This window comes from Cyprinus carpio, chromosome B1 (genome assembly GCF_018340385.1).
Source record: "Cyprinus carpio isolate SPL01 chromosome B1, ASM1834038v1, whole genome shotgun sequence".
In the NCBI taxonomy this organism is placed as follows: Eukaryota; Metazoa; Chordata; class Actinopteri; order Cypriniformes; family Cyprinidae; genus Cyprinus; species Cyprinus carpio.
In genome coordinates, this window is record NC_056597.1 from 19,785,207 (window position 1) to 19,808,328 (window position 23,122).

General features: G+C 35.2%; 2 protein-coding genes and 1 non-coding gene across 4 annotated transcripts; all 3 read left to right on the forward strand.

The window, feature by feature from the left end:
• Window positions 1-8,978, forward strand: LOC122135893 (interferon-induced protein 44-like). Its single transcript, XM_042716958.1, has 7 exons — window positions 1-1,321; window positions 7,119-7,152; window positions 7,552-7,759; window positions 7,972-8,118; window positions 8,221-8,395; window positions 8,548-8,648; window positions 8,723-8,978. Exons 1-7 carry the CDS (start codon window positions 1,231-1,233, stop codon window positions 8,894-8,896), a joined length of 930 nt encoding a protein of 309 aa, XP_042572892.1. The 5' UTR covers window positions 1-1,230; the 3' UTR covers window positions 8,897-8,978.
• Window positions 8,979-9,916: 938 nt separating this feature from the next.
• On the forward strand, window positions 9,917-21,900 carry LOC109049819 (monocyte to macrophage differentiation factor 2-like). Of its 2 annotated transcripts, none has more exons than XM_042716960.1 (10): window positions 9,917-10,076; window positions 10,297-10,438; window positions 10,815-10,907; window positions 11,133-11,802; window positions 14,473-14,554; window positions 15,521-15,681; window positions 15,940-16,014; window positions 16,734-16,835; window positions 17,666-17,735; window positions 17,820-21,900. In XM_042716960.1, exons 4-10 carry the CDS (start codon window positions 11,789-11,791, stop codon window positions 18,021-18,023), a joined length of 708 nt encoding a protein of 235 aa, XP_042572894.1. In that variant the 5' UTR covers window positions 9,917-10,076; window positions 10,297-10,438; window positions 10,815-10,907; window positions 11,133-11,788; the 3' UTR covers window positions 18,024-21,900. The 2 variants fall into 2 exon arrangements, with proteins under 2 accessions (XP_042572894.1, XP_042572893.1); XM_042716959.1 differs by having other exon boundaries at window positions 10,854-10,907.
• LOC122136107 lies at window positions 10,492-10,577 on the forward strand. Its single transcript, XR_006153930.1, has one exon. It is a non-coding gene; the product is annotated as a small nucleolar RNA SNORD60 (small nucleolar RNA).
• Window positions 21,901-23,122: the final 1,222 nt, after the last annotated feature.

The following is a 23,122-nucleotide window of genomic DNA, read 5'->3' on the forward strand; positions in this document are numbered from 1 at the left end:
TTGTCATGCGTCATCTTGGTGATGTACCCAACGCTTTTGTGAACCTGATGGGCCTGCTGTACATGCTGAACCTTGACTATCCAAAAGAGATGAAATATACTTTTGAGGTGATTCAGCGCCTGTTCATGGGAATCAGGTCTGAGATGTGCACTCCCAGGGTCCACTCTCTAAAGAATAAACTGCTCAGTTAGAGGGATGGCTCAGGAGGATGTTTCTGCATTTGGCCATGAGGAAGTATTCTAATTTTCTTGCCATTTGTCCACTATGTAGTAAGAGGAAATAAATGTAAAGCCCTTCTGTGGGTCACAACAGTTTATGTTTTTATGTTCTAACAGATGTCTATTGCTCTCTGTGGAGGAAATGTCTCTTGCAGACACTAATTTTATGTTGTAGAGCAAACACTAACAGAGTGAGATTTCTGTGGAGATTTCTGTAATGTTTGAACGTGTTCATTTTCTGGCTGACATTTGAGCAAGTTTCTCAGAGATACATTATTTGTTTTGTTTTTACAAATCTTTCAGCAATTTACTGCAGCAACTCTGAACATCCACAACAATGGACTCAGTTTGAATTCGGAGAGTTATTTTTTTCCCCAAAGGAAGGCTGCACTTATTTTTATGTATTATATTATTATTTGTGGAACAGTGTAATTTCAGTTAGTAAGCAGCCCCAAGCAAAAGTGTATATATATATATATATTTTTTTTTTTTTACTGAAATCAAATGAATAAGTAATACAATATTACAACATTTCATGCCTGTTTCATTATATAATACAATTCAGTCTTTTATGTTTTTTTAAATGTTAGCCTTTTTATGTATTTCTTTTTCCAGGTTGTTTACAGTTATAAGATATTTTCTGCTGTTTTCATTTGAATAAAATAATGCTCAAACATGTTATCTAATATGCTAGGATCTTAAATTATTGATTTTGTGGCTTAATATAAGGTCAGACACTTGCATCATTATTAACATTTCACCAAAATCATGCTCATGTGGAGTTACTATGTTTGTAAGGCTATTATTTAAATCTATCATTTAAAGTGAAACTGAAAGTTAGACCTGCATGTATAAATACAGCCTCTGATGAGGGCTACCATCACATCACGCCTATACATCCCAGGAGCACAAGTCAGTATAGCTCAATTTAAAAAGCTTTGTGTCTTTCTGCAGTGTGGGGTGTGGTATTATTTTCTGGGTTTTTAAAGGGAAAAACGACAAATAGTCGCAAATGGGAGGTGGATCATCAAAAGAGACCGAAAGCACATCAACAACAAATGTTTCAAAACAAGAGACATCAACAACAAAAGCAGCATCAAATGGTAAGCTATTTGCTATTTAATGATTTGATCATTTCAAATTCATAAATTCATAAAATGTTTCTGTTTAACAAAATTAACTTACAATATTAAGAATTCAAAGACTGCATTTAAAAGTCTATTTGGATGACTTGATTAAATCTGTTTGGAGGCTGTGATCACTCCCAAGTCTGTTAGAATACAGTAACCAGGCAAGGACTGAACTTTTGCAGTGTGTGCATGTCCAAATAATATTGGTACATCACAAGAATGGTTAATGGGTGTGGTTCTGAAACAGACATAAGCAAATAAAATAATAGCAAATAAATAAAGATATTTATAGCCTACTCACAGAAGTTTTCTATATAATGTATATACATCTAATCTGTAATTGATGTAACCAACAGCACTGAACTGCGCTTCACATAGCCAGAGTGGCTGACTGTTCCAAAGAGATCCTATTTCTTCCTCTCGAATCCACACTTACATGACGTAATGTCTCTTAAGACTGTCGGCTAGAAGTCTGCTGCAGAGCTCGGCAGAAGTGCGCAGATAAGGCACACAACCTAAAATGACAAATAGGACACCGGACGCAGTCTGCGTAGGGCACCAACTCCCAGGGGGGCACCATCCCAGTGGCTCAAAAAGAAAAAAAAAAACCTTTCGTTCTGTATTAATGTTAATATACATAAATAAAAATAAACATACACACACACACATATGTATATATATATATATATATATATATATATATATATATATATATATATATATATATATATATATTATAAAGAATGCGTTTTACAGTGAACGCAGTAGGCAGTACCGTACACGTGACGCGCCATTCCCGCATCCGCACACGCGCCCCCGCCCTCGCCCTCACCTCATGTTTTTAAATGACAATAATTGATGGAAAACTATGAAAAGACATCAGCAGTCCGGCGCCGAGAAACGAAAAAGAAAAAAGACCCAAGATGAAGCCCGTGCATCAGTTCCAGGTACGTTCATAATCCTCTGAATCTTTTTTTGGCTATTGACCTTAGTAACGTGTTGTAATGTCTGTAACAATTTCACTATAGAAACATAAAAAAAAACATGGTTGTTGTAGGCATGGTAACCACAAATTAACTTTTTAATTTTGTTACTTCAAATAATAATTTACAAAGAAGTATTCAAATAATATTTTTGTGGACCTAAGCAAATAACATTCTTTAAAATGCATTATATTAAAACAAATAATGATTTTTTTCTTTAATAATAATAGTAATAATAATAATATGGTTTTATTGAATAAAAGTGTTAAAATACATAATACAAAATAAACAGTGTACATTATATAGTATAAGGAATGAAAAAAAATTTCACAAACATCCTGGTTATTGCTAAAGAACATCAAATCCTTGTTCAGTATTGACCAAACATTTCATTCAAATATCCACTTAATCTTTAATTTTTGTCGACTTTTTGGTTATAGAAAATGCTACAGCCTCTATAATTTCTTCAACAAAAATATGTGGACATCACAACCCTTACAAAAATTAACCATGGTTTTATGGTAATAAAACTGCTTAATTTTCTTTTGTGTGATTTCTGAATGCTTTCGACCATGAAATCAATCAGGCAACAGTATTAATAAAATCAAAGCAATAGGAGGTAACTGTCTTTTTTTGTTGTTGTTAATGTTATGTTTTATTAGATTTAACAATTTTTTTTAAATAACAATAATTGTTTATTTAAAAGTGCACTCAGTAATTTTTCAGTGACTAATGTCTTCTGCTTCATTTTATGCAGGGTCAATGCTGAAATTTGTTACAAAAGAGAATGAAGCGGTTCCCTCAAGCACTGATCCAGAGGGACCCAGCAGATGCACAGTCACTGACATGGGATGCAGCACTGAAGCAAGTCCGTCAACCAGCTATCTAGGTACAGATGCAGTGGCCACAACTCTGGCAAAAGTTCCATGAACATAGAGGAACCATCACTCAATAAAGAAGTAGAAACTGATGTGGTGTCCCCTTCGAGTGCTCTGCCAGTTGATCCTTCTCTCTGGCCGTCTCACCTAACAGATTCTGATCATCTTGAAATTGTGCAGAGAGGACCATATAAAGTAGAATCAGATTTTCCTTTCCCCAAAGACAAAGATGGATGAGGTTTTAATAGTTTAAAATGCTATCGCATACTCACAAATGGAGAGAAAGTGATAAGAAGTTGGCTAATTTATTCAAAGCAGAAAAAATGTGTTTTGTTTTGCTTATAAACTCTTCAGTACCAAAGACACAAACCTGTCAGGGGATGGTTTTAGCGACTGGTCCAACCTCAGCAAGACTCTCCGAAGTCACGACAACAGCTTAGACCACACAATCCATGTTGAAATGGAGAGAACTTGAGATGCGTCTAAAGAACAAGAAGGCAATAGACCATCAAGAATTAACTCTTGGTCAGGTTGATTGGTCAGTATAACAATAAATTTGGCATGCCAAAATCTTGCTTTTAGAGGCCTTCAGATTGTCTCTATGAAGCAAACAATGGCAACTTTCTCAAGGAAGTCGAGCTTCTTGCTCTGTTTGATCCTGTAATGGAAAATCAACTGTCAAGAGTCAAGGACAAAAGCACTCGCACACATTACCTTGGACAACAAATCCAAAATGAGCTGATACAGCTCATAAGCAACAAAATACTGAAGACCATTGTGTGCCATATTCATCAGGCAAAATACTATTCCATTATTCTTGAATGCACCCCAGATATAAGTCATAAAGAACAAATGTCAGTCATCTTGCGGATTGTGGCCTTGGAGCCAAAGCCAGAGGTTAAAGAATACTTTTTAGGATATATAGAGGTCTTCGAAACCACTGGCTTGAATCTGTCAAATGTGATACTGGAAAAGCTTCAGGATCTTCAGATTCCTTTTGAAAATTGCAGAGGACAGGCCTATGATAATGGTGCTAATATGAAAGGTAAAAGTCAAGGAGTGCAGGCGAGACTGCTGAAGCAAAACCCAAGAGCTAAGGATGCTGTTGGCTACTTTGGTTATGTGCAGAAACTCTTCACATTCTTTTCAGGAGCCACACAACGATGGAACATCTTATTGAAGCATGTCCATCTCACATTGAAGTCTTGGAGTGATATAAGATGGGAAAGCAGACTTCAAAGCACAACAGCCATAAAACAACAAAAGAAAAAAATAAAAAATCCCATCAATGAAACAAATCAAACGATGCAGTAGCCTAAGTAGAGGCTCAAGCCCTGGCAGAAGTGGCTTCATTTAGGTTTCTGATGTGCACTGTTGTATGGTTTGACATCTTAACAAATATTAACCAGGTGAACAGGATGCTTCAGTCTAGTTCAATGCAACTGGATGTTGCTGTTCGACTCATTGAGAGTGCAAAACATTCTCTCTTGAAATACAGACAGTATTGGAACTCTGCAAAGGAACTCTGCGAGGCCCTAAACATAGAGCCTGAGCTTATGGAGAAAAGGCTGAGATGCACTAAAAGGCATTTTGCCTATGAGGCTGCAGATGAGCCCATCAGTGATGCCCTCAAAAAGCTTGAGGTAACATTTTTCAACAGTGTTGTGGACTCTGCTTTGGCATCACTTCAAGAGAGATTTGAAATTTAGAAAATTTACTCAGGTCAAAGAGAGATTTGGAGTTCTGCTTGATTTCAGCCAAGTTCAAGGGATGTCGAAAGAGACTTTACAGAAACACTGCATTGAGGTAGAGAAGACACTGACTGCAGTGGGAGAAGGAGGTTCTGACATTGATGGTCAAGAGCTGGCTCAAGAAATCATAAACCTCCCACAGTTGCCACCACTCACAATGGCTCTGGAGATGCTATCATTTCTCCATAACAACCAACTACAAGAGTTGTACCCAAACCTTTGGATTGCGCTGCACATAGCAGTGACGCTCCCTGTGACTGTTGCCTCAGCTGAGCGAAGTTTTTCTAAAATGAAGCTCATTAAAACATACTTGCGCTCATCTATGGCACAAGAGCACTTGAGTGGTCTGGCAATAATCAGCATCAACTCTGAATTAGCAAAGAAATTATCGTATGATGAGCTCATTTATGACTTCGCTTCCAGAAAAAGCAGAGGTGTGCCTTTGTAAATTTTGAAGTTTGGAATGCTCCAGCAGATGACATATATAAGTGCTTATTTTTTATTCAGTTTATTATTTTTTATTTTAATAACATTTAATCTTTAAAAATGTTTTATTTAATGTGTAATGTTAGTTTGTATTTTTTGCTGTAGAGCTACAATTGTTATTTCTAAATAATACAATTTAAATACAATGTATTTATTTATTTACTTTTATATTTAATTAAAGTTCTATTTTGACCCCTATAGTAGGTGTTTTTTTGTTTTTACTTCCGTAATATTGGGGGGTGGGGCACAACAGTACAGTTCTGCTTAGGGCACCCATTTGGCCAGCAGTGGCCCTGCGTGTGTTTATGGTCTATGTCTTTCGGCTTCAGTGTTGGGCAGTAACGCATTACTTAGTAACGCGTTATTGTAATTTGATTACTTTTTTAGTAATCTAACGTTATAATTTTCAAAATAGTAATTAGCGTATAGTTACAACAAGCAGAGGTCTCTATACGTTACTGCCGCGTTACATTGTTGACAGAATGCAGTGTTTTATAATCTAGAGATTGTAAAAAGGATGTAGCGCACTGTCGAGTAAAGTGCCAGTGGATTAGAGACGTGCTCCCGCAAGACCCGACGCAACAGAGTGCGGCGCGGGACACGATGCTGCTGCGAGCGGGTAGACACTGGTGTGTCGGATGCGGGAGAATAAAATGATTCTCGGGACTCCGGCAAAATAGAAATATCTAAACATAAAATATTTAAAACAAATAAATTGTAATTCATCTATTGCACAAAAGCAACATGAACTAATATAAAATATAAGGTATCAGGTGAAAACGTATGCAGAGAGTTTATGGGATGAAAAATGATTAATAGATGCACGCAAAATTATCCATGTACTGCATAAATTTTATACATGTATCTTACTAACCACAAACAAATGCCTTTCAATTTGAGTCTGTGGAATTCGGGATTAAATTATTGTAAAGCGATTTGTACAAATACAGACATGTTTGCGAATAAAAATGTTCTGTTCTGCATTAATATAGCCTATCACAAATTGCTCATGCAAAAAGGAATCCATGCATATCTGGATCAGGTAACACGTTAATGGACATCGAGTTCCAGTCAATCTCATTCGGTTCAGTTGGTTACCCATATAAAATGTGCATTTGTGGATCAGGGACACGCGTGCATTCATTCACGTCTCTTCTGAGTCGATTCTATTTGATTCATTTGAATTTTGAGGCTTTCTTTCCGCCCTTTTAGCCTTGCCCAATCCACACACACACAGCTCGCGATCCACACGCAGCTGAGCAGCGACCACTAGATGGCCCTAGCCCCACTCACATGTGCGCATTCCATTGTGTACAGTTTTATGAATGTTACATTGTGTTTTCTTTGTTTTTTTTTTTTTTGGTTTGGCTATTCTCCTCTGCCCATAGAAATACAATAAAGATGTTTTATTGAACTTGATCTAACTTAACTTGTTTTAAGACACAGAATAGCTTATATTAATTGAAAAGTGAAATGCTGTAATCTGCGAAAATTAAGTCTCAAAATCCAAATGAATAAGTAATTTTAATGGCATCCCCTGTCTCCCATTTTTAAGCAGATTACATACTATAAGTACATTCTCAGAAAGAGATACTACCATTGTATTGTTCAACTGAACTGTTTATATCATCTATATGTTTTTATCTGTATGTTGTTGTTGTTTTTCTCACAGAACTGGAAAAAGCATGGAGGAAATTTGACTGGGGGTAAGCTACATGTACAAAGGTTATGTAGACAAGTGCATTTCTGCAGTATTATCACTATCTTATTATCAGAGTCTGTTCGATGATATGGTAATGTTTATTTGTAGAATAAAAGCCCAGATAAAAGCTAAAATTATATTTAGGCATTCCTACTCATAAATGTACATTGTCTAATGCATATGTTGAAGATGAAATAGGCTAAAGACACTCATGTGGTAAAAAATAAAAAGCCTTTAATTCCCTAGGCTAAATCATTAGAATTGTTAAAAGTGTAAATCTACACTAGAGGATACATTTGATTTTTTTTTAAATATTATATTTGTTGTTTATTATTGTTTTTGTTGTTTTGAATAGTTTTTATCTATCTAGTGTGTAGATAAATTTGTCTCTTGTCTTTTGTAGACAGAAGGAAGCACTGAAAAGCCGTCTAGAAAGGTTTACTCTGAGTAATCCAGATGTGACAAACATCAAAATCCTGGTGGCTGGACAAATTGGGGCAGGGAAGTCCAGCTTTATTAACTCTGTCATTTGTGCCTTTCAAGGAGAAATAGTTTGTGTAGCAATAGCTGAAACTTTGGAATCAGGTGCCAGTCACAGTTTCACACGAAGAGTAAGCATTATTTGAATTCTATACTCCACAATATGAAAAAAAAAAATATTAGAGCTATAGGAAAATGTAGCTGCTAAGATTGTAGGAATATGCTTTAAGGAAATTGACGAATCATCAATCAAATAAAATCAATGAAATTTGTTTAAAATCATAAGTATTTTGTGATATCTAATAATAAATGTGTTGCCATTTTTCTTGGTCTTTGTTTACAGCTGAAAGCACACCACATCAGAAGTGCAGATGCAGAATTGCCTTTTGAAATCTGTGATATCATCGGCTTAGAACCTGCAAATATATCTGAACGTGAACCAGATGACATTGTCAAAGCCATATATGGTCATGTGAAGGAGGGATATAAAGTAATAAATTCATTTGAAAATTAACTACATTTGATTTAAAATTAATATTTAAATATGTGCAACATCTCTCACATTTTCTTATTTTGCCTTTATTTCACATAGTTTAGCGAGGAAAAAACACTTGCAAGCGGTGATGAGCATTACAATGAAACCCCTTCACTGTCTGATCAAGCATTCTGCCTGGTTTACGTCATAGATGCAAATACATTCAATTTGTGTAAGGATGAGATAATTGTCCAAAAGTTGAGGAAAATCCGCCAGAAAATCAGTGAGAATGGTAATGAAAAAAAAATATGCATGAGCTTAATTTAAGCTTAATTTTAAAGATCATATGAATATTTGATCTACATTTCAATGATCAGTGAAGTTCTAAGTTAATTCTAAGTGCTCTAAATATATTATTCATTTAGACATTGTTTCTTGTTCTAGGAATTCCACAAGTGATTGTCATGACTAAAGTGGATAAAGCATGTCCACTGGTCGAAAATGATCTAAGGAAGATCTACACCAGCAAGAGGATCAAAGAAATAGTAGGTCATTTAATCATCTATGCATGTTGTTTTCTAAGGTTTTACCAACAATTTTGTTTTCTGTTCCTGTCCAGATGGAGTTGTGCAGTGCCAAAGTGGGTGTGCCAATGAACCACATCTTTCCAGTGAAGAACTACCATAATGAGATTGACACAGATGATGATGTGGATGTTTTGATTCTCAAGGCATTTGATCAGATTGTGCGTTCTGCTAATGCAAGACTGAGTAATGGTGCTTCCAACCTATGAGTTTTCAGGACAAAACCCCGAAATAATAGTATTTAGGGCTGAATGAAAGTTAAATAAGTAAAAGTATATCACCAGCTGAATCAAGACAACTCACAAACAACCACACAAAAACACAAAAGTGACTCACACACACACACACACACACACACACACACACACACACACACACACACACACACACACACACACACCGTAATAGAAATAAATACACAAATTAGCTGTGTCAGTGTGATTGACTTAAACACAATAAACACAACAACAACAAACTCAAAATTAGAGTCAGCTTTCTGTGTTTTACTTCCTACTGAACTATCGTACAATTATTTACTTTTTGGTATCAACTGGCACTATAAATTTAGCTCATTCAGCATCTACACATAGCCTACTGCATAATGGTAGCAGAGAATCAACATGCTAAGCAGTATAACTATATTATATAACCCTTATTTAAGTAAAAACCTATATGCTATACTCTGTTCCCTCTGTTTCTAACAAGTCTTTTCAAGTAATGATATCTACTCATTTAACTACTTAAAATTCCACAGTAGATTTCCAAAGAACCCATGGCCTTCTGGGTTTGCTGTATAGTGAGCTCTAGTACGACCCAAAAACTAGTCATCTACACTCCCCAGACTCTTAAAGTGCCACTATGTTTTGTGAAGTACCCAATTTGCTCCAGCCGTCCCAGCATGTTGCTTCGTGTTACAAAGGCATTTGGTAAATACAAAGAGATTTCCAAGAAAAAGGCTGAATATAATATGTATGTTAATAGTTATCTAATAGAGAATGTTATAGAATAAAAAGCCATATAAAGATATGGAACAAATGGCGAGAGAAGGTATGCCTGCATGCTATTCCGAATTCAACCTGTCTGCATGGAGATATTCCTGACAAAGAAACTGTATCTAAATAAAATCTTAATAAAAATAACTTGTTATTGGATACTTGTTATTTTGGGGTCAATGTCTGTAATTTATGCAAAGATTCAAACCTACCAGCAGAGGGCATACATGAGCTTTGAACGCATCTTTGTTATGCTGGTGGAGGTCACAAAGAAGACTTCTTATAAAAACCACGGCACAACGCTAGTCTTCCCTTTGTGTTCAGCGAACTTTTGTTTGGTGGGAATGTTGTGGTGCAACATGTCCTCCTCAGAAAGTCGCTCTGTGTTTGCGAGCGTGTAAGTACTCCTTTTTTGCTTTGTTTAGTTTAATACCTCAACGCTCGCTTAAGAAGCCAATGATAATTCACTGTTTTAGTAATGATGTCTAAATTTAAGCTCTTTGTTGCGCGTGCTTTCGTTAAGCTCCCAAATCTCTCGCTAGATTTTCATTTGAGATGCTTGAGTTGGATTTACGCGTGAAATGCGTGTTAAACTTCTTTTTATGTTCTGGTTGTAGACTTTCCAGTCTGCCTCGTGATGGGATTGACGAAGCACGTGGCCTCGGATGATTTGCGCCATAGGCGTTTAGGCTGCTGAACATCTGCGTTTGATGCATCGATTTTAAGTCGCATTGAACGCAACAAGGAGTTAAATCGGTGGTAAGTGAATTAAGCTTGGTCCACAAACTTGGTCTTGAGTAAATGGGACTTGGAGCCGCTGATGACTTCTAATACTTTTCTGACACCTCGTATGAACGCTGTATTACAGCAGCTGATTATAATTTCTAGTCTGAGGCTCTTTTAGTTGACATGTGATTTTGTGAGTTTGCTGTATCCCTCCAGGCTTATTATTGTTAGTGTGTAATGTATTGTATATACTAATGTGGTTCTATCACTTTTGAATTTGGTTACCATTTGATATACAAATGTGAATAAGCCCCGTCCCATTTTGTGTGAAATTGAATCCCACTTATCTCCTAGCAGCAATATACATGGAAATTTGGAAACTTCTGACTTGTGGTGTCTTGCATTTAAGGTATGATGCTCGTTGCTAAAGTTTCTTTGTTTCTATCAGCTTTCACCGATGGTAAACAAGAAGTTCCCAACTGGGAAGAGGTCTTAGTGAGTGGTGAGACCCCCTTTTTTTTTCTACCCACTTTTTTTCACATTTCAATCCTGTGTATATATGATACCCTGGTAGTGACTATTATTTTTAACAGATGGTTATGAATTTATAATGGCATAGATTTGTACAAGGACTGGAGTGATGAGAAACCGGAGTTCAACTCGAGTCAACTTGATGTATGCTTTGATATGGTGCACCTTTTATATCTTGGTCCTGTTTTATTTGCAGATGTAAGAAGACCAAGAAGTCCATTTGGTGATGTACAGTTTGGAAAGGGCTCTTCTGCATGTATGTCACTAATGTGCAAATGTAGTTTTAAAACGTTAGCGTTACAGAATTCGTGCTTTTTGGATGTATGGATAAATGTCTTAATAAAAATGTGAACAAAACCTTAATTTGAGTTGTGTGTAGTTATGGTAACTATAATTTAAGATACTGGAGTGGTGCTAGTTTCGTTAATCTGAATTATTGTGGTGGTTACCTCGTAGGTTTGTCTTATAAATGGTGTCTATACGACAGTCTTAAAAAAAAAAAAAAAAAAAAAAAAAAAAAAAAAAAAAACTTTTGTTTGCTAGCAAATGCTTGAACACATGGCATGCGTCCAATATCGGCGTGTGAAATACACTGATCTAATAGACAACACATTGTATAAACCCAGCATCCTACACGGATGATCCACTCGCTTCTGTCGGCAGGAAGACCGGAGTCCTGAGACCGTTACATGCTCTCTACTTCCGGATTACTGCTCCTAATGCTCGCTCAGTTCTATAGTTCATCAACCGAATGATATTTAAGAGCGATTTTGTAGATTAGTGTCTCTGAAAGACGAGCTCTGCGCTACGTTTTCATCTAGACTCGAGCGACTGTTGGATTTACGCGTTTAAATGAAACTTGTAAGGTGAGTGTTTGCCGTCGTCGGAAATGAAATGTGGAATTTTGCGCCAATTCTGTATTTAGCAAGTAAGCTTATTGTCATTGGTGTCGTTTTTTTGTGTAGAGTTGTCTTTTGTGATTTTTTCGTGGCGTCAGATTACTACGGGGGGGCCATGGCGGGGGGGCACTGTAGTGAGTTGTCTTTTGTAGATGGACACCAATAAAATAAAAAAAAAAAATAAAAATATACGTTTCTAAACTTATACGTCTCGAAACTTTTATACGAAATATAAATATTTATTTTTAAACGAATACAATTCAAAACAAACAAGCGTAGTATATCATCACATAAAAAAAAAAAAAAACGATTTTTAGGGATCTCGTTATCGTTTATTTATATAGTTATCGTCACTTGTGGTATGTTTATACGGATGAAACAGCGCTAATTTTGCTGTTGTGCCGACTATAATGATCTATATAGAATGACATTTCTACCCTATAATGTTAGCTCCAATGATTCTATCTATATAGTGTAAAAAAGAAAATAAAAAAAAAAAACTCAAATTCCACAAAACAAAATTACCTCTACTCTCCCTGAACAGACTTGCGTGTTGTCTGACTGATGTTTGAGGGAGTGGTAGAAAAAGACGGCGTTTTGATGTGTATTAACGAACAATTGTGACTAGGATTCAAATTCGACCACTTAAGGCCATAAACTGCAAACCGGGAGAAGCAGCGCGGTTCATTATTCCTCACCTCACAACTACATGCTAAAAACAAAACAGGGCCTCAGGGCCGTGCACGAGCAGCTGACATCTGCAGCAGGTCCATTATCACTATTCCTTCGTTAGCATCTTGAGCATATACCAATATCAGTGACAAAGTTAATGTAATAAACACTTGACATTTTGAGTGAAGCTGAGCTGGCTCTTATGGTTTCAAGTTAACATCGTTTAGGCTCAGTTAATGTCTTTATGGCTTGACGACATGACTTTCCTTTAAAAAAAAAAAAAAAAAAAAAAAAAAAAAAAAAAAGTGGTTTTGATTTCTTTTGAGTTTATAGTAAAAATGTGTGGGAGGTGTTATACAAACAAGACAAAATTTAATTAAAAGGCTGACGTGAAGTGAAGAACTGTCCAAAATATTATTCGAATCCTATATTATTATTTGATCCTTTTGTGGAAAAGGTGTGTGTGTATATATGGTGGATATATTATATATATATATATATATCCTATATATATATATATATATATTCATTTAGACATTTTCTTGTTCTGGCAATTCCTCAAGTGATTGACAAAACATTAAGCCAACATCACTAAAAGATTGACTCAATTGTCTTTTTGTGGAGTGCATGAGTTTCAGCAAATGTTGACTTGGTGAGCTATAAAATTAATACTAGAACAAATTTAGGCCATGTTATTTGGGTTGCTAACAATAGAAATTAGGACAGATGTGTTTTATGTGTTGAACTAGATGTGGTCATTAAGAGAAACAGCCATACTAGAAGTCAAAGCACTTCTGTTTGACCTAATTGCAGATTTTAGTCTATATTGTTTAACGTTTTCATGCTGCTGTGTGCTCACAACTACTGCTTTTATTATTATTTATTTATTTATTTTTTGGTTCTGGCAAATCGCTACTTCAATCTCTCTTTCATATTCAACCCTTCTAAACATGAACCTGAGACTGACATTTAGGAACATTATGTACTAATTCTACTAATTAAAGTGAAGTTATCCGTAATACATTGCTACAGCTGAATTGTCCATAATTTCATCACATTTCTAGGAATGTCTAGGTTTATTATATTGGAGTTTCTCTATTTGGCATAAAAACTGTAACGTAAAATAGTGGTCCTGAATTCAAAGTGTCTCTTTGTGGTACAAAAGAAGAAAAAAGAAACCACACACAGCCTCATTCCCTTTTCATCACGGTCTAGTATGTTTCCATGACAACAGTGACATCAGCACTGTGCAGAGATGTGTGTAAGGATAAAAGACTCCTCTGCTGAGGTTACTAGCCTCTTCCAGCCAACAGCAAAAGTTATCGTCAGTCACATGATCATTTGACCTACGTGGTGACTAACTCATTAGCAATTACAATAAAACAATACATACAACAATGCAATAATGCATACTTTTAATTGAAAATGCATATTTTTCATACATCAGTTGAATATGTACATCAAGCCCATGGAAACTTTAGAATTTATCTGAAAGATTTTATTGAAAAACTGGTTTAGTTAACATTCAGTCACAAATTTCAGGAGCAACACTTTGTCCTTTTAAGTATGCTTTAGGTTGGTAATAATTGACGTGACACAGTCAAGTATGGTGACCCATACTCAGAATTTGTGCATCCAAAGTGCACACACACACACACTGTGAACACACACCCAGAGCAGTGGGCAGCCATTTATGCTGCGGCGCCCGGGGAGCAGTTGGGGGTTCGGAGCCTTGCTCAAGGTCACCTCAGTCGTGGTATTGAAGGTGGAGAGAGCACTGTAGATTTACTCCCCCCACCTACAATTCCTCCCAGCCCAAGACTTGAACTCGCAACCCTTGGATTGCAAGTCCAACACTCTAACCATTAGGCCACGACTTCCCCAATTATGCATTGCTTTTTTAGTTTGTAGTTAGCATTACTTCATCCTGTACTTTCTAGCTCTTTTTTTATTTTTATTTTTTAGATTTATGAACAATCGTGCACCATCTAATAAGAGATATCAGCCAACAGAATATGAGCACGCTGCTAACTGTGCCACACATGCGGTGAGTTGTGTGTTTACAGTCTTAAAGGAATAATTCACACAAAAATGAAAATGTACTCACCCTCAGGACATCCAAAGTGTAGATGAGTTTGTTTCTTCAAATGAACAGATTTGGAAAAATGTAGCATTACATCACTTGCTCACCAATGGATCCTCTGCAGTGAATGGGTGCCGTCAGAAGACAACATCACAATAAGTAGTCCACACAACTCCAGTCCATCAATCACTGATTCAATGTGAAGTGAAAAGCTGCATGTTTGTAAGAAACAAATCCAGCATCAAGTTGTCTTTAACTTCAAACGGTTGCTTCTGGCTAAAATACAGTAGAGAAATATGCTCAGATCAAGCACTGTTTACAAGTTCAAACAGCCCAAAGCTGTTCTATACAAATATGTTGGTGGATTATGATTTGAGAGAACAGGATTGTAGACTCATTTTTTGGACAGAAGCAAAGATTTAAAATTGAAACGTCTTGATGGATTTGTTTCTTACAAACACAGCTTTTGACTTAAAGGCATTAATTAACTGTAGTGGTGTGGATTATTGTGATGTTTTCATCAGCTGTTTGGACTCTCATTCTGACGGCACCCATTCACTGCACAGGATCCACTGGTGAGCAAGTGATGTAATGCTAATTGTCTCCAAATCTGTTCCGATGAAGAAACAACTTATCGACATGGTTGCAAAGAGGCTGAACATTTCAGTAAATTTCTGGAAACTTTCTGGAATTTTTGGAGTTTCCAGGATTTGGGGGAAAATTTGGGACATTGATTTATTTTTACAGAAATGTAAAAAAAAAAATAATAATAATAATTGATGGCCTGAGAGTGAGTAAATTTGAAGCATTTTTTCTTTTTTCGGTGAACTATTCCTTGAATCAAATTATGTATATATATAATTATTTTAAAATTATTTCCTCTATAGTTCACACTGGTGATCATGATCTGTGACTGTATTTTATTCTCAGCTCTGGATCATTCCCAGCATTGTGGGTGGGATCTTGTTGTACCTCTTATCTGATGACCACTGGGAGGAGATTTCAGCATGGCTCTATGGGGCAGGACTATCAAGCCTTTTCATCATATCCACAGTTTTCCATACTATCTCCTGGAAAAAGTCTCATCTCCGGTAAGAGTATGACCTAAAGCTTTTTGAGGTTTAGTTCATTTTCAGTTTGTGTACTGTGAACTTGAACATGAATATCTGTCTCACGAGTTGCAAGTGTATGTTTTGTTTAATTTCTTGAAATTAATTTTGTGTAGCTGTAAGTGTCTACATGTATTTGTAATCTCATCATCTTTCAGGCCTAAATGATAATCCAGCTTCATATTTATTTACAGATGAACTGGAGAAGTGAAATCTAATATCTGTTACTTTACTTTTTAGATCAGTTGAGCACTGTTTCCACATGTGCGACAGGATGGTGATCTATTTCTTCATTGCAGCGTCCTACACGCCTTGGTGAGCACATGTCAAGAGTAAATGTTGTTTTTGCAGCAATTTTAGAAATTGGTATTTAGTCTGCATTGGGTATTAATGGATTTGTGTTCAGCTTTCATAAATTAACACTGAGTTTTGGGTGGGGAGATGGATAACAATGTAAAGAGCGAAGGTTTTTACGTGACCAAGGGTTTTTAGTTTGTTTCCAATAAGATGTGTGAATGGGAAGATTGTAGCTGAAATACTGATGGTGCCAAAGATTCTGATTCCACAGAAAAATGTTGGATCACCAATAATGTTGTAAAAAACTATTTGCTGCTTAAACTTACAACAGTGTATTTAGATCTATTTATTTGAATTCAAATATTATGTCAAACCAAACCAGTGTTTTCAGAAATTTTGATAACTTTCTGAGCAATGTTAAACTGATACAGTTTAGAACAATTCCCACATATTTAGTTAAATGAAATGAACCGTTTTCATTGCTTTGGGTTTTAGTCATTTTAACTTGTCCTACTTGATACACAGTTGCATAGCTTTGAGTTATAAATCTCAGTTATACTTTTATTGATTTATTTGGCAAACTTCTTTATCCAAACTTACACACTGTACAGTGCATTTAGGATTTATATTTATAAGTATTTATACTTTATAAATTAAACGGTGAGATTTTAGATAGTTACACAGATAGTTTAATGTTCAAAATACCTTTAATTAAGTATGTAATGTATTTATGGCAGGCTGACTCTGCGGGATCTTGGTCCATGGGCTGCCCAAATGCGTTGGGTGGTCTGGGTGATGGCCTCTGGAGGAACTGCCTATGTGTTCTTCTTCCATGAAAGGTAAGATAATCATTAATAATGATTAAGAGTGTTCATTTTTAAGTTCTAAATTTATTTTGTAAGAAATAGCATTGATTTTTCTGGTTTGTTGATCACAGTACCCTGCATCATATTTGTTGAATGAAATCAAATATGTTGCTTTCTAATTTTGAGGTGCTGATTCCAAAACTAGTGTCTTTTTTTTTTTTTGCTCTCGCACCTCACATTTTAATATGATGTGCTTTTGATAGATTTTTTTTCTCTTTCGACAACCATTTTCAAGGTGAAGAAGTCTTGTATTGTAAGCAGAAAAACTGCCATAAAGACATGATTCCTGTCTTTCTCTGAGCCAGTTACAACTATTTGCTAAAGTCTTAGCTGTTTTCACATGTATGATTGGTTCTGAAGACATCATTTTATGCCTTAACCTGATTTCCACTTTTTCCAATGCTTTGCAGATTGTAAGTTAAATAGTATTTTGAATTATTTTTTTTGTCTATTTAAATGACTTTTGACTGCTTTTGTTATTTTGAAAAGTGTATTAAAGGATTAGTTCATACAAAAATGAAAATTTGCTGAAAATGTACTCTCTCAATCTATCCATGATGTAGATTGAAACAGGTTCGGAGAAATTTAACATGACATCACTTTCTCACCAGTGGATCCTCGGCTGTGCTGCGGGAGAAAATTTTCAGCAGTTTATTATTTTTGGGTGAAATATTCCCTTAGACATCTTGAAAAAAACTCTAATACATATCATTTGAAATGCATGGCTGCATCAAGATGCAAAAACACCTTGAACATTTTCTGTGTTAAAGGTGAACATGTTTCTTGCATCCTTTGTGTTACAGATTTAAAGCTGTAGAGCTGATCTGTTACGTAACAATGGGTGTTTTCCCTGCTCTTGTCATCCTCTCTATGGTAAGAAAATGAACACTTGTTAATTGAAAATGTTATGACAGACTAATTAGAAATAAATGAAATGTCTGTCTGTTTTCTTTATAGGCAGACAGGTCAGGTCTGTGTGAGCTGTTGGTTGGTGGCGGGTGTTATGTGTTGGGCATGGTGTTCTTTAAAAGTGATGGAATAGTGCCCTTTGCTCACGCTATATGGCACCTGTTTGTTGCAATGGGAGCAGGCATCCATTACTATGCCATCTGGAAGTACCTGTACACACCTGTCAATCAACCAACCAGTACAGCCCGGTGACACACATAAGCATACACCTAACCACAAAATCATTTGAATCAAAAGTGCTACTAAAGCATAAGCAGTATTGTTTATTTGCTCTGTTGTTTTTTTGCAAGCGAACAATTTGACTGATGCCATTCTTGTCACTTATTAATAGGTCTTTAATTAGCACATACAACAGAAATTACATCTAGCCTTTGTGAGACTGCAGGCAGCAGGGGTCATTTTGAACCTGAGGCCGTGTGGATCCAGAACAAGAAAGTTTCTAGAATACTATGGACGTATTACATGAAGGTTTACAGTTTGAAGGTAAAATCACTGCCAGATATTTGTAAAAACATTCATCCTGGATAGAAATTACTTGACAACAGTTTAAAGATTTTTCTGTAGTGTCTTTAAACCGACTTGGGATTATTCCACTAATTCTGCCACTGCCAGTGTGGAGATTGTCTTATTCCTGTCAGAAATATGAGTACATTTCGTATTACTGCACACAGTATCAATTCTCCATGCTTCTAGTCTAGTCCTAGTCTGTTGCATTTTTGGATGTGTAATGTCTTTGGAAAAATGCCACAAGTGCTTGATGACTATGTCCAGGGAACGATTTGCCTGGACAGGTCATCTGATTTCATGGTTTAATGGAAAAGTTCAGACTCTCATAGTATGATTGTGCTTTATTTATTTATAACTTTTTTTTTTTTTTTTTTGTGACTTTAAAATGTGTTTCATGTGGTAATATCTATTTATTGGTTTTAATCAAGTCAAGAATTATTTAACATTTTAATTAATATTAAATGACAGAATCAACATGACTACATCATAGGATTACACCAACTCATAGGAAAATAGCTCACTTTTTTTAATTTTTTTTTTTTTTACAGTTTTTACAGCATTGGGACTTTTGCCTGTTTTACTGCATTCTATTTGAAAACAAGTGTTTTATTTTATTTATTTTATGTTATTTATTCCTTTCAATTTACAGCTGCTGTAGATGTTGTATTACAGATCATTTTATATGAGAACTTAATAGGGTATGAAAAACATCAGCTATTTGCCTTCATCATTTAAAGGTTTAAAACTACATTTTGAGAGAATACTGATGTACTGACTTTATTCAGATTCACCTCAGATCCGTTTGAGAGTCATTAAAGAAACAATGCACCCAAAAATGAAACCTGTCAGCATTTACTCACACCGGTTAAGTTCCATACCTGCATTTTTGTCTTTCTTCTGTAGAATACTAAATTAAATGTGTAGCGGAATGTCCAGGCAGCTCTTTTTTTATGGAAGCTTGTTTCCACCACAGGATGAAAAAGGCAGTTGTGACTTTTTTAGGGCTGCAAAACGATTAATCGTGATTAATCACATTCAAAATAAAAGTTTATGTTTAAATACTACGTGTGTGTGTATTTATATATACATAATAAATATACATACATATAGTATTTAAACATAAAATTTAAAAAAATTTGATTGATCGCGATTAATCATTTTACAGCCCTAGACTTTTTTTCAATCTCACAATTTGGACTTATTCTCTTGAAATTATGGGAATAAAAGAAAACTCAGAATTCTAAGATGTAAACTTAGAATTGTGACTTTTCCCCATGCAAATTCTGAGTTTATATCTTAATTATAACTTTTCTCTATGAATTCTGAGTTCTGAGATCTCGCAATTCTCTTTATCGCATTGTTTTCTCAGAATTGTGAGGAAAAAAAAATATTGTTAGATAAGTAGTCACTATTTATTTATTTATTTATCCATCCATCCATCCATCCATTCCTTGGCGGAAACAAGCTTCCATACTTTTTGGAACTGGGACTGTCCAGCTTCACAAATAACAAAAATACAACAATAAAGTACTATAAATGTTGTATACCTCCTTTTGTGTTCTTTGAAAGAAAGAAAATCATACAGGTTTGAAACAACAAGAGGGTTTAAATGATGACAGACTTTTCACTTTTGCATTAACTATAATACACATTTAGCTCATATTGTGATAATAATTGTGATAATATCTCAGCTTCATGATCTGTACTGGTCAAGGTTTGTAAATTAACCATCTGTTCATTGGACTGATCAGCCAAAGCTCTTGCTCTCAGGGTTGTCATCTCACTGGCTGGAACCATCACAATTTCTTAAGCATTCCTTTTGTGCTGTGCTCCCTTAGGCCATACGTATTTGAATAACATTCAAAATGAACTTGAATTTTGTAGATAACTTGTATTTTTGATCAGGGCTAATAGGAGATCAGGGGCAAGTTGGTTGTCACAACCACAGATTGTCAGTTTTACCACAGACACACTCAAACACAAACAAACAAGAAGTCTGCAGTTTTTACTTCTCAAACTACTAAACTGAAGTCTGTTAAACAAGTATTTAAATTCGCATGGCCTTCACAATCATATAAAACTCTTAACAGTTACTGGTTGTATCACAATTTTTCTAAATGTGTATGTATTATTGCTTTACATTTTAAAAGAAATAATATTTCATGTATTATGAATATAGAAAGTGTTTGGTCAATAGTTGTAATCCAAGTGTACACAAACATACTTAGCTACAAATTCATTATAGTGTTTATATTTATGTTTTTCAGCTGAAATGTGTATGCTATTGAAACACCTCACCTTAGTAAGTGAACATGTATTTACACTTTAAGTGTTGCAACACTCTGTTTGGTACGTTTTTGCTCTTTTAAAGATTTAGATGATAGTAAGTGCTGTTTGTGAAGGTTTCGGTTTGAACTTGAAATAACTTTTGATTTATTTTACGTTTAGTTTTTTTCTATGAGTTGCATTAACGATATAATTTTCTGTAGATACATGAGGCCGTAAAGATACTTTTATTAACCCAGCAAGTGATATATCTGTGGTGTTATGGAAGTGTTGCATATAATGTTCAGTTTTGCAAGTGTAATACATTTTTGTATGTTTATGTATGTTTCTAAATTATTTTATGACTTTCCGTTATTCTGTTGCATTGTAAGTGTTCAATATTTGCCATGGTTGACTGTTTAAATATCTTTTTCTTTTTTTTTTGGTGTTTTATGCTTTATTACTATGTGTTTTACTTGGGGTTTTGTTGATGCATTATGAAGTTTGCATCCATCATACAGCTTTCACTGCCACTCAGCCTGAGATTAATCCATTTAGATTTCCATTGACCTCGAATTTAGCAAAATGACAATTTATAACTGATATGATGCTTGAGGAGTTGTGTTAGCTTTAAGAGTGCATTCTGAATGTACAAAAATCCTTCCTCTTACTTTTGAGTCACTAGAAAATGCTGTTTGATAAATTGTGGTTTTAACATGTAAAAATGATTTAAAGCATACAGTTTACCTCTGACTCCAAGCCAAAAGAAAATACACTGTAAAAAAAAAAAAAAGACCAAATTATAATTTAATGCCGTTTCTACCTGAAAAGCTTACATAATGTATAATGTAGAATTTGGCTTAGTCTGTTCATGATACTTGACACCAAACTTTAATACATCAGGCTGCCTACCTGTCCTTGAGTTATTAAAAATATTAATTTAGTAAAATGACTGAATCCTCTATTGAAACCGAATCCACTTGAAACCTAACCCTGACCTCACTGTAAATATCATTTGTGCCTTTTCTAGTTTCAGAACAGTTCGAGGCGTTGTGTTGTTAGCCATTCTACTGATTTGCTCTGCATAAAAAATGTGAACCTTTCACATGAAGGTATTTGTGATTGTGATTTTGCTGCAATGTTTGTATCGCCCCAGTTTTTGTATTTGTATTAAGCCCATGTTATTTCATACCAATGCTTTTTTTTATCAAGGAAACGTCTTCCTCTCTGAATCATTATTTGAGTCTATGCCTTTTCTATGCCTTTGGTTGATCAATAAATGCAAAGAAAAATCTTGCACACTGTTTTAATTGTTTTACACGCTTTTCAACTGATCATTCATTACATTATTTAGGTGTACTTATATAATACTTTTTACTGTAAGTCACAGTTAGTGTTGCTGCAGGACAGTTTTCACATTATAACCACATTATTCTCTATAAAATCCATGTTCTTTGCTGTCTACTGAAATAGACTGAACATTTCTTGGGTAACATTTAAAGTAAATGTCACTTCATCTGCGTTCAAATAAATCAAATGTTTTCATTAATCATGTCAAAATGCAGTAGAAATTAAATGTACAACATAAACATCTGTATAGATAATTGTAACATCTCATCCAGCAGTTCCACCACCACGCCACCAGATGTCGCCGTTTTAGTTTGGTTTTTCTTTGTTGTTGCTGCCTTGTGATAATTTTCTGTTTTCAGTACAGGCTTTAAAAAAATGGCAATGTTTTGAGAAAATTAGGCATCTGTTTTAAAGGACTATTCGTTTTGATTTCAGGGATCAATCCATTCTACCTATACAGATTTAAACACTAACATTTCATTTCACAATTGAGTCTGAGCCAAAATGTCCTGGGATTCAAATGAGTGTCTGATCTGCCGAATGTCCCAGTAGAGGGCCAACTTTACACCCTCAGGAAACTACAGACCTATTAGTCATTCCACTCCACTGAATTATTCATAGAGATCTGCCATGTTCTTAAAAGATATTTTCAGTAAAGTGCCCAAATTACGTTAAATGGCGATTCCCAATCTCCCTTATGAGCATTTGCATAACATCCATTCTTTAACCGTTGGATTTGTCTTAGTAAAACAGTTTTGGCTTCTTTTTAACTGCTGTTTCTTTTAAACAAACAAATAGTATAGAGAAAATAATTGTAATAAAAAATAAATAAATACATTAACTCACTCCACAGAAAGATGTGTGGATCTTACATTTAACATTGAAGTGAATGCTAGTTAGTAGGCCTGCTGTTAAGTAGATTAGTTAATTCATAGTTTTATGTGAATGTTCTGAATGTGAGTGTTCTCTTTCAGAGTATGGGTGTTCTCTCCATATTTTTGCAGAAACAACGAGTAGATAAATATGGATCACAGCCATCTGAATATAGCTCAGTAGAGCTGAACTAGGCTATGCATTTGCAAACATACAGTGACACCAAAAGGTAGAGTATATTCAAATTTTGCAATTACTTTTCATCAACTGGTGTGATATTTTTAGTGGACATATTA